The sequence below is a fragment of the Rattus norvegicus genome, chromosome 12 (assembly GCF_036323735.1).
Source record: "Rattus norvegicus strain BN/NHsdMcwi chromosome 12, GRCr8, whole genome shotgun sequence".
Taxonomy (NCBI): domain Eukaryota; kingdom Metazoa; phylum Chordata; class Mammalia; order Rodentia; family Muridae; genus Rattus; species Rattus norvegicus.
In genome coordinates this window covers 6,306,324-6,318,825 of record NC_086030.1, presented here as the reverse complement: position 1 = coordinate 6,318,825, position 12,502 = coordinate 6,306,324, and the positions used below count along the sequence as shown (strand labels likewise).

Genomic DNA, 12,502 nt, shown 5'->3' with positions numbered 1-12,502 from the left:
GTGTCCTACAACCCCTGGGCAGCCTTGAGGACCTGGGATTGAATTCTGTCAGAGACTCAAGCATGGAATTTGAGTTTTCAGAGCCTCAGTTTTGTGGTCTTGGAAATGGTATGGAGAATAGTGATGAATTTAGAGGAAGTTATGTATGTGGGGGTGGGTCAAGTGAGGATAATATTTTTAATGTTTTTCTGTTTATCTGTATCTTGACATGCACACAGGGACTGATATCCTTAAGTCACTGGCCTCTTCTTGTCATGTTAGGGGTCACAGAACCTTTTGAAAATTTAATTCCTTAAAAAAAAAGACTTTTTTTAAAAAAGAGTTTTATTTTATTTATATGAGTGCACTGTAGCTATCTTCAGACACACCAGCAGAGGGCATCAGATTACGGATGGTTGTGAGCTACCATGTGGTTGCTGGGAATTGAACTCAGGACCCCTGGAAGAGCAAGAAGTCAATGCTCTTAACCACTGAGCCATCTCTCCAGCCCCCTAAACGGAACTTTTAAAACTACATTTTGTGAGAATTAACGTAAACTGTTAATGGACACAACCTAGAATCATGTGAGAAGAGTCTCCATGAGGGCTTGCTTACATACAGTTGGCCTGTGGACCTGTCTGTACATGGTTGTCTTGAGTTAATTGATGTGGACAGTTTGACAGTTTACTGTGGGCGGCAACATTCCCTAGGCAGGGGGTCCTAGATACAGTGTGAAGAAATCAATGAACACATTAAGCAAGAATTGAGTGCCTATAGGTTAATGTCATTATGCAGGTGAAGGCAGGTACAGGATAGAACAAGGCCTGTCATTGGACAAGAAGGAAGAATGGGTGGGAGAAAGTTTTAGAAAGAGGCAGAGGAGACCAGAGCAAAGAGAGGAAGCAGCTGAGAGAACATGGCAGCCTCTCTCTGCACACTTACAGTTTGTTGTGACTATTCTTAAGGGATGGATGTGTGCAGGATTTTGTATGTCTAGATGAGCAAATTTATCTTATCTAGGGCAGTTTATATCCTTATCAATTGGATGTAAGTTTATTGTGTGGATGTATTGTACATTGAATATTTAACATGTAAATCTGGTTGTTGGGTTACAGTTCGTTGAGTTTCACTGGGTTGTTGGGAGTGTGAACAGAGTCCATAACAGGAAACTGTGCTAGGCTATAGAATGCTTGGGGCTGGCATGGTGTGGGGCCACGCTAGCATGTTCCTCAGAATAAGATGTGTGTGTCAGGCGTGGTAACAACCTGCCAAGGGGACAGCGTGTGAAAGCAGCTGACGGGAACAGCTAGAGCGCATGGATATGCGCGGAGTGGGAACTCTTGGGAACCATTTTTGCCACTTTTAAAATTATACGGCCACACTCCCCTAAGTTGCTTCTTTTTTTTTTTTAAAAGAGTATTTAAACCACAGCAACATAAATTGAACTAAAACACACTTATTTGTATTTATGTGGGTGTGTCCGTGTGTTCCAGGGTGGATGTCAGGAAAATATATTTGGGAGTCAACTTTCTCCTTCTACCATGGGGGGTGGTAAATTGTTGGGAAGGGGGGTGTTTTCGTGCACTGCATATTCAAATACTGATTTTTGTACCCACAGATCTGGTTGCAGTCAGTATTGTCACTAATATGAAGCACTTCCTGATTTTGTATCAAAATTCCTCAGTATTTTGTAAACCATTGTTCTCCCCCATCTTCTGATTGGTTAAGGTAAAGGGCTGAAAAGCCTATGGCTGGGCAGGAGAGGAAAAGGCAGAACTTCTGAGTCCAGAGAGAGGGGGAGAGGATTTGCTGACACCCTGTCTGAAAAAGTCAAAGTTGAAGTTATAACGAACACCAAAGCAATTCGGATGGGTTCCTTCTCCCAAAAGCAGTTCTGGCCAATTGTGGCTTTTGTTCTCTGGGTTGAGGCTGGCTCTTCTCTCAGCCTCCAACTACCCCAGGACTTTGTTCTAGCCAGCTGGGCACAAACAAACATTTCATCCCCATTCTCTCATTTGCTGGGAATTCAGGCTTTGGAGGGCAGATCCCAGAGCAGGGGGTAGAACAGATCGTCAGTAGGCTGTCTGCCTGTGTTTCTTGAGTATCTGAACCACTTAGAGGAAGAGAGAGCTACAGTGCCTGGAAGCCATGATGTGTAGGGGATGTCATTTACTCTCATAAGCTAGGAACAGAGGTGTGGTGAGATGGCTCAGGTGGTAAAGGTGCTTACCACCAATGAAGACTGAGCTCAATCCCTGGGGTGGAAGGAGAGACCCAACTCCTGAACTTGTGAGACAGCCATTTGCACACCGAAGCACCTGCATGCTCACCCACCATAAATAAACACAAAACAAAGAGAGGTCTGTCCCCTCTCATTTGTGTTCAGCTGTGCGAGCTGCCTGTGTTTACAGACATGATAACAGAGCGGCCTTGTTTTGTCTTCCTCCTCCAAGGTCACAGAGAGGCCTTGTCTCCTGAGCATGCTCTCTGTTGGGGAGGAGGACATTGGCTAGGGAACAGCAGTGACTGCCAGACCAGTGCCTGGCAACTCCAAGGACAGCTAGGAAGGGCAGGGCTTCAGTATTTCTCAACCAATCAGTCAAATCAAGCTCAGTTCTTCACCAGATGGTAGGAGCATGGCCTGCAGCTTTCAAAGCTGTGTCTCGTGTTTCCTGGAGAATGGAGACAGGAGCGCTGAGGAGAGCCTGGTAGCATGCAGGGGATCCACAGAGACAAGCATCGTGCAAACACAGGCCATTGGGAAGAGCACATATTCAGAGGATCTTGCTGGGTACAGCTGTGCTCATCTGGAATTTCAGCCCTTGTGAAATAGAGGCAGAAGGATTGCTGCAGGCTTGAGGCCGACCTAGGCTACAGAATGAGTTTCAGGCCACCCAGAGCTACAGAGTAAGACCCTGTCTCAAATAAGCAACCCCCCCCCCCGCAAAAAAAAAAGAAAGAAAAAGAAAGTAAGCCCCAGAGTCACGTGTCGTTGTACATACTTGTCATCCCTGCACTTGGGAAGCAGAGAAGAAATTATGTCTCTAGGATGGTTCAAGGCCATCCTATGCTACATAACACGTTCCAGAATAGCTTGACTCGGTGACTGGGAAGGTGGCTAAGTTGATAAAGGGTTGGCTATGCAAGTATAAGGACCCAAGATCAGTCCCCTGAACTTGTATTTAAAAGCAGGGTAAGGTGGCAGGATTCTAATTCCAGCACCAGGGAGACAGAGACAGATAGATCGCTGGGACTTGATGACAAGCCAGCCTATCCTAATTGGTGAGTTCCAGGCCAGTGAGAGACACTATCTCAAAAATGAAGTGGAAGACATTGCCTTCTGGGCTCTACATGCAGGTGCGTGCGTGCATTCCCACTCACAGGAGCTCGATATATACAACAGTGACGGAGGGGAAGAGAGGAGTAAGGAATGCTCAGAAGGTGTGATTGGGAAGGGCCCTTAAAATGAAAACATTTAGGCAGGGTCCTGAGAATCATGTTTGCAAGATGAGCGCAGGCTACAGGGCAGCACCCTGTTTCAAACATGAAAGTGGAAAGAAAGAAAAGAAACTATGAACAGGGGGTGAGGTTGGGAGCCATCTAGGTATCTAGAAGGAAAGCGTTCCAGGCAGAGGGAACAACTGTGCAAAGGCCCTGAGGCAGAAAGATGTTTCCTTTGAAGAAACAGGAGGAAAGAGATGTGGTTAGAAGCAGGGAGGTGAGGAGTGAAGTAATAGAGGTTGAAATAAACAGGGAACGTCTTTCAAAACTGAATCAATTATTCAGGTGGGAAAATGCAACAAAGGGACCGCTTCGAATCTACCAGGTTAGCTATCGGAAACGGGGGTGGGATGGGCGTGACTAATGAGGCTTCAGTCCTAGTGCCTTGTGGATGAAGATGAAACATTGAACGGCTGCTATAGTAAACAGGCAATTCCTCAGAAAGTTCGGAGTGAATTGCTTATGTACTGGATGGAGGCATCACCTGTCAATAAAAAGCTGATTGGCCAATGAGCTGAGGCAGGAAGTAGGAGGTGGGAGTTCCTGGCAGAAAGAGAGGGATTCTGGGATATGGTGAGGTGCAGGAGAGGATTTCTCCCTGAACTCTGAGAAGTCAGTCTCATGAACCCGAGGAGAGGTAACTGGCCATGTGGCAGGACTTAGAATATAGAATAAAGGAGACAACTGAGTTAGAAGCTGTTGGAAATGAGCCAATGCTATCAGCCTAGGTATTTATTCATATACAAGAAGTCTCAGAGTCGTTGCTTTAGGGAATTTGGGCATGGGTGGAAAAGCTCAAGGTTACAGTCAAACATGGAGTGAGGAGGCTCAGCAAGGCAAGGTGTCTGCTGAAGACCCAAGCTTGGACCCAACTGACTCCTCAGAGTTGTCCTCTGATTCGCACACATGTTCAGTGGCACGCTTACATGTGTGCATATGTGCATGCACACCCATACATACATTAAATAAATAAAATGTAAAAATTGGTTTTTGAAAGTTAAACAGAGTTTGGGGTGTAACTCAATGATAGAGTGTTTGCCAACCAAGTGTAAGGCCCTCGGTTCTATGCCCAGTAAAAACACACACACACACACACACACACACACACACACACACACACTCACACATACACACTCACATACACACACTCACACACACATTCATACACACACTCACACACACACACTCACACACACACACACTCACACACACTCACACTCACACTCACACACACTCACACACTCTCACACTCACACACACTCAAACACACACACATACATACTCACATATACATACTCACACATACACACACTCACACACACTCACACACACTCTCACACACACTCACACATACACACACTCACACACACTCACACACACTCATACACACATACTCACACACACACTTACACTCACATACACACACTCACACACACACACACTCACATACACACTCACACACTCACACACACACAAACTGCTGCCTCTGGTGGTGTATGTTTGTAATCTTAGTGCTAGGGAAGTAGAGACAGGAAGATCTCTGGGGCTGGTCACCACGCTGAATTAGTGTTCTGGGTAACGTGAGAAACTTGTCTCAAAATTAAGTGCAGATCAATTGAGGGAGACACCTGAGGTTTTACCTCTGGCCTCCATATGCTTGTTTCCAGATACATACACTACCACCACCACCACCACAACCACCACCAATCACCACTCCCTCAAAAAAAAAAAAATTGAAGAGAAAAGAAATAATCACCAAATGAGTCAGTCATTCCATTCGTGAGACTGTGCGGTGGTTTGAATATGCGTGGCTCATGGGAAATGGTATTATTAGAAGGTGTGGCCCTATTGGAGGAGGTGTAGCCTTGTTAGAGGAAATGTGTCACTGTGGAGGCAGGGCTTTGAGGTCTCATAAATATGTTCAAGTCTGGCCACTGTGATCCAGACCCTTCTCCTCCTGGCTGCCTTCAGATCAAGATGTAGAACTCTCAGCTCCTCCAGCACCGTGTCTGCCTGCACGCTGCCATGCTTCTCACTATGATGATAATGGACTAAACCTCTGAAACTGTAAGCCAGCTCCGATGAAATGGTTTTTCTTATAAGAGTTGCCTTGGTCATGTCCTTTCACAGCAATGAAACCCTAGCTAAGACAGATTGAAACCATGGATTTGAATACCTGCATACTCCTGAATGATCATAACATCTGTATTCCTAAGAGTCAAAAGATGGTCAGAGCCTAGATGTCCAGCAACAGGTTACTGGATAAACACATTGTGGTCTATCAAGTGTGTGTGTGTGTGTGTGTGTGTGTGTGTGAGTGTGTGGTGTGTGTGAGTATGAGTGTGTGTGGTGTGTACGAGTATGAGTGTGTGTGTGAGCGTGTGTGTGAGTGTATGTGAGTGTGAGTGTGTGTGTGAGCGTGTGTGTGTATGTGAGTGTGTGTATGTTGATACACATACACACTGTATTAGCTTTCCATTATTGTAACAATAATACAATTAAATTATCAGAGGGAAAGAATTAGTTTGGTCTTGGGAGGCTTCAGTGTATAATCTCTTAGCTTTATAGCTTGGGTTTGTGGGATTCAGTGCATCATGGCCAGAGTTTTCCATGATTTCCAGGAAGCAAAGGGAGACAGAAACATTGGATACCAATATTTCTTTCCAGGGCACATTCCCAATGATCTAATCTTCCTTCACTTCCTTCACCTTATTTTAAAAAATTATTTATTTATTACATATAAGTACACTGTAGCTATCTTCAGACACACCAGAAGAGAGCATCAGGTCCCATTACAGATGGTTGTGAGTCACTATGTGGTTGCTGGGAATTGAACTCAGGACCTCTGGAAGAGCAGTCAGTGCTCCTAACCACTGAGCCACCTCTCCAGCCTGATTCCTTCACCTTTTAAAGCAGCAGTTCTCAGCCTGTAGGCAGCGACTCCCAGGGATCGCATATCAGATATCCTGCATATCAGATATTTACATTATAATTTATAACAGTAGCAAAATGACACTTATGAAGTAGCAAAGAAATAATGTTATGGTTGGAGTTACCACAACATGAGGAACTGTACTAAAGGGTTGCAGTATCAGAAGGGCTGAGAAACCACTCTTACAGAAACAAACAAGGGCTGAAGAGATGGCCAAGGAGTTTTAAGCTCATATGTCTCCTCCAGAGGACCAAATTCGTTTTCAGTCCTACGTCCTCAGGCAGCTCATAGCTAGCTCCAGGGGGTTCAATGCTTCTGCCTCTGAGGCCCCCATACACACAGTCTTGAGAGCCTATGCTCACATGAGCACACCTCACGTGCACACGTATACACACACTCACACACACGCACACACAGAGCTGATGGCGAGAGGACACTGTCCGAATAGGTAGGCTGCCTACCAGTCAAACAGGAAGCTCTAGGCTTTCACAGTCGTCCTCCAGCCTGGGGCAGCTTTTCAGAGCTTTTTGCATCACCCCTGCTCCTGTTAGAAACCTCAATAAACTCACTGCTTCACCACGTTAGACCAGAGTGAAATCATTCCTTTGCTGGAGTCTCCATCTTTCCTTTTCTAACTGAGCTAGATTCCCAACCTCCTACCCAGTAAGCTTTACTACCTGACCTTTATCTAGGCTTTAACCGCCTACGCATAACTCACCACCCTGAGAGACTTTTCTTTGTCACTTCATTCTGCTCCTGTGTGTGTATGTGGCGGGGGCGGGGCTGTGACTGCTGTTCAGTAGGTAGGACATTAGCCTAGCACGCAGAAAGCTTTGGGTTCCATCCCAGCACGGCACAAACCGGACTTGGTGACACACACCTGTCACGCCAGCACTTTTGAGGTGGAGGCAGGAGGATAAGGAGTCCAAGGCCAGTCTTGGCTACAAATTAATTCACTTGGGGTCCAGCTTGGACTACATAAAATCCTGTTTCAAAACAAATCCTCAAAATACTTGTGTTTTTCCCCCTCTAAACAAAACGAAACAAAACAGGCTGGTTAAAGTGAATCCTCTGGTGCGGTGTCCTGATAGATGTGGATCGAGCACCTTTAAGTGATTGACTTTTGTCCTTCCTGGAAGGAAGAGTGGAAGAGAACTTTGGATATTTTGTAGTTGCTTTTACACACACGCACACGCACATGCGCAGGCGTGCAAGCGCGGGCTGTAACCATGGTCAGAGGACAGCTTGCCCACAGTCAGTTCTTACCTTCGACCATGCCAGTCCCAAGGGTGGAACTGGTGTCTCCAGGCCTGACCTACATGTGCCTCTACCCATTGTGCCATCCTGCTGGCCCCGTGCTCCCTATGTAGATCTGGCTGGCCTCGAACTCACTGAGAACCTCTGCCGCCCCCTGTCCCCTGAATGCTTGAATTAAAGGTACTCGTCCGGTTCAATTTTTCTTCTAAAGTGCCAGTAGCCTGGTGACATCTATGATGTCTTGGGGCCTTGTGCCACATGCCTGTCATCCAACACTTGGGAGACTGAATAAGGAGTGTAAGGCCAGTTTGAGTACTTGGTGAGCTCAAGGACAGCTTGAGTTAAAAAAAAAAAAAAAAAGGCAACAATAAAAAAAAATCTAATCACTCCTCAAAGAAGATGAAAATCAAGATGCCTTATGAGAGGACACCAGTCGCAGAGGCTCAGACCGACAAGCTGATACAGCAGGTACTTGAAGCCTACAAGTGAAGGAGAAATCCCTTTGTGTGGGTCTGACAAGAGCTTTGACTTGCATTTTTTCCCCCTGCGGACAATGAATTAATTTTTGAAACATTTTGCTTGTGGAATTGCCTAAGCAGCCGTGGAGCGAATTGCAACGGGCTTTAAAGGTCATTCTGGGTGCCCATGGGCAGGGAGTACATACGTGGCAGCAATACATTTTGCAAACTGGGTTCGGGTTAGCTCGCCTACAAGGTACCAGGACTGGGACAAAGGGCGGGCAGTTGCGCCTGCGCCGACCTTCGGACCTTTCGGAAAGGAGTTTGGCCCCGCCCCGGGTGACGTCACGATCGAGTTGCCATGGCTCTGCTGAACGGTCTGGCTTCCGCGCTGGAGTCCTACAGGGGCCGGGACCGCCTGGTGAGAGGAAGCGTGGGGCCGTGGCGGGACCGGAGTGACCTGGAGTTTGGTCAGGACTCAGAGATGAGGAAAACAGGCCAGAGAGGGGGTCCTAAAGGGACCGATATCGGCAGGCTGGTGTCTTACATGAGAACCTCCTACCTCAGCCTCCCGAATTGCTGGCCTTACAAGTGTGTGCTGGCCTTACAGGTGTGTGCCATCGTCACACACAGCTTGCGACTAGTAATTTCTGACCAGCAAATGAAATAGTGAAAGATCTGGGATTGTAGCCCACTGCTTTCCTAGCATAGATGAAACTTTAAGGTTCGTCCTCAGCACCGCATAAACCAGGTATGTTGGTACAGGCCTGTGATCTCGGCACTCTTAATGGAAAGAACAGTAGTTCAAGGCCAGCCTGGGCTACGTGATACCTTGTCTCAAAAAAAAAAAAAAAAAAAAAAAAAAAAAGAAAGAAAGAAAGAAAGAGAGAAAAAGAAACAAAGATACAAGGGTAGTGAGCCTGCTGAATTTCCCCATTGTAAGTCTGTTGTAAGTCTCTTATTGAATGGCCTCCTCTCTAAAGCCTTTCAGGCAAATTGCTGTTTTGCCTCCAAGACTGCTCTTTCAGTCCTGCTGAAGGCATGGCTAGGGTGGGAAGAGCCTTGTGCCCCTGTCTATGGGCAAAGGAGTGCCTAGGAGGTGGTAGTTTTGTTTCCATTGAACCTGTCATTTCAACCACTGGTGACTGAGCTGACACTCCAATGGGACTCTCCATGACAACTCTTTTCCCCACTTTCCCTTCCCCCTCTGTCTTCTGTCTTTGTTGAAACAGGGCCTTGTTATGTAGTTCAGTTCTATAGTTCAGGTTACCTATACCTTACCTTGTTGCTCCGGCTGACCTTGAACTTTCTTGTCCTTCTGCCTCAGCTCCTCGAGTACTGGCTATGATGACAGGTGTGCCTCACCACCTGGCTATGTGGCCCCTTTTGAATTCTGATGAATTAAGCTCTCATCTTAACCTCTGAGCCTGGGATGTTGGCTCAGTTGGTAGAGTGCTTATGTAGCATGCAGGAGGACTTGGTCTCAGTCCCCCGCACACCGGATGTGTTGCTGTACACCTCTCATTCCAGAGTTTGGGAGGTGGAAGCAGGAGGATTAGGAATTCTAATCATGACCAATGTCTGGCTAGCCTGGGCTATGTGAGACCTCATCTCAAATTAACAACCACAATAAAGTTACATCTTTAAAGAAAAGGAAGGGGGGGGGGTCTGGAGAGATTGCTCAGTGGTTAGAGCACTGATTGCTCTTCTAGAGGTCCTGAGTTCAAATCCCAGCAACCACATGATGGCTCACAACCATCTGTAATGGGATCCGATGCCGATGCCCTCTTCTGGTGTGTCTGAAGACAGCGTCAGTGTACATATAATAAATAAATTGAGACAGAGAGAGAGAGAGAGAGAGAGAGAGAGAGAGAGAGAGAGAGAGAGAGAGGGTTTCTGTTTTAGCCAGGTTTAGTGCCTCATGCTTGTTATTACAGCCTGTGGATGCTGAGGCAGGGGAATGATGGTGACTTGCTGGCTATGTGGTGAGTGAGGTGAAACTGGCGGCCAGCCTCAGCAAGCATAAGAAAAGAAGATAAAAACCTTTCAGATTGGATTGCAAGTTTAACTCTTACAACTTCCTGGTTTTTTGAGACCGGGTAGCCCAGGCTAGCTTTGAACTTGGGGGTGATCCTCCTGCCTCAGTCTCAAGTACTGAGAAATATAGACTTGAGCCACCATGGCCAGCAACTCTTCCAACTCTTTCCAGGTTCCATCCTAAAGGGCTGCGTGTGTGGTGGGGATTGCAGCTCAGCCATGATTGGGACCGTGGTAACTGCTTCTGGTCTCCCACAGATCCGGACACTGGGGTATGGCTGCCAGCTCATCGGTGGGGTCCTAGTGGAACAGTGTCCCAGCAGGTCCGAAGTGGGACGGCGCTTGCTGGTGGTGTCAGCCCAGCTCAGTCACTGCAGGACTGTCTTGCGACTCTTCGATGACCTGGCCATGTTTGTCTACACTAAACAGTATGGCCTGGGGGCAGAGGTAACAGAGTCAGTGGGGGCTGTATGTAGGGAGAGGGGACTAGAACTTCCCAAGGAACAAGAGCAATGGCTTCCGTGGCTACTTCCAACCGTGTGACCTTATTTTGTATGGCAGCATTGGCCGAAGAACTGGAGCCTTGTACGTGATGCCTAAGCACTTTACTGTTAAGCCACACACACTGCCCCTGAGTTGAGGTGGACAGAGACAGCACTCCTGAAAGGTCTCTTTTGAACACTCCCATATGTGTGTGCGCGCGCACACACACACACACACACACACACACACACACACACACACACACACTGAAAGTCCCCAGGGGCGGGGAGGGGGGCTATGCTTGTCATCCTAGCACATGAGAAATAGAGGTAAGTGGATCTGGGGTTTGACACACATAGCTCAGTCGGTGAAATGCTTGTGTCATCTTGAGAACCTGAGTGTGATTCCCAAAGCCCGCGTAGAATAAAGTGTGTGCGGAGGCTTGTGCTTGCAGTCCCCTTCTGGAGAGGCATTGGGGGAGGATCCTTGGGGACACTGCCCAAGCAGCCTAGCTTCAGGACTGTGAGAGAGAACGTCTCAGAAAACAAACAAGCAAACAACAACAATAAACCAGTGCAGGCTGTGCAGATGGCTCAGTGGGTAAAGTGCTTGCTGCACAAGTATGAGGACCCGACTTCAAATCTCCAGGACCCACATAAATCTCAATAAGGTAATGTCTCTGACTAGCATTTCTATAGGGAGGTGAGATGTGGAGACTAGAGAATCCCCAGAAGCATGAAGGACAGCTAGTTTGGTGAGAGGAGTGGGGAGAAAGACTCCAGTCAGAATAGAAGCCAAGGACTGAGGACACCAGGGTTGCTATCCAACTGTCACACGTGCTGTGGACACAGGCACCTATACAAGAATGCACACACACTCCCCATACTGACACCCATACCTTAGAGGACTCACAACTGTCTATAACTCCATCTCCAGAGAACCTCACACCCTTTCCTGGCCTCCAAAAGCACTTGCACTACTGTGCATGTAAATACACACACACACACACACACACACACACACACACCATAAAGTTCAAGAGCATCCTTAGCTGTAGAGTGAGTTTGAGACCAGCCTCAGGTATATGAGAGACTCTGTCTTTAAAACAAGATTCCTGGGGCCAGACAGATGGCTCAGTGGTTGAGAGGACTTGTTGCTTAATCATGAGGATCAGAATATGGTTCCCAGCACTCATTTACCACCGCTCACAAATGCCTCTACCTCCAGCTTCAAGGGATCCCCCGCCCTCTTCTGGCCCTGGAGGGTACTGCATACTTACGGGTGTGTTTATGTGTGCACAGCAGGCACACGTAAGTCAATACAGATTAAGGAGCAGCAACAACAAACTCTGCTGTCTATCCCTGGCCTCGCAATGTTTGTGGCTGGTATAAGGCTTGGGGTTTTGACAGCTCTCGAGGGGATTCCATTGCTTGAGTTAAGACCCCGTGAGCTGTCCACTGAGCACGAGCCGAGGAAGCCAGGCCCAGCCCTTTTCTTGCACAGCTGTTAGTAGTGGACTGTACTGCCCTGGCACCAGGGTACAGACTGTGGCCCTGGGGAAGTCTTGTGGTGCCAGAATGGGTGGTGGGGAGGTCTGACTTGCAGGCCCACCCCCACCTCTTGGTTTCATAGGAGGAGGACGTCTTCATCCGATGGTTGTCTGTCTTGAGTAACATGGCTGACCAACTCTACTATCCTTGTGAGCATGTCGCCTGGGCTGCCGATGCTAAGGTCCTCCAGGTGGACTCTGCTCGGTGGTGGACACTGAGCACAGCCTTCTGGAGTCTCTCTCTACTCCTTGGAGCTGTCAAGTAAGTGACATCTGCCAGAGGGGCCACCCGAGGTCCCCAGGTGG

The 12,502-nt window shown here is 47.6% G+C and overlaps 1 protein-coding gene across 7 annotated transcripts in view; it reads left to right on the top strand.

The window, feature by feature from the left end:
• Positions 1 to 12,502, top strand: part of Pex11g (peroxisomal biogenesis factor 11 gamma) — a 28,281-nt gene that overhangs the window by 10,916 nt on the left and 4,863 nt on the right. Inside the window, exons 1-3 of one of the 7 annotated variants that reach the window (XM_039089140.2) lie at positions 8 to 108; positions 10,423 to 10,611; positions 12,280 to 12,458. In XM_039089140.2, the coding sequence (XP_038945068.1) occupies positions 106 to 108; positions 10,423 to 10,611; positions 12,280 to 12,458 (371 nt within the window). In that variant the 5' untranslated portion in view covers positions 8 to 105. Of the gene's footprint in view, positions 1 to 7; positions 109 to 4,575; positions 8,549 to 10,422; positions 10,612 to 12,279; positions 12,459 to 12,502 lie in introns of those variants that run through there. The other 6 variants (XM_063271106.1, XR_005491601.2, XM_039089141.2 and 3 more) reach the window with 6 other exon arrangements.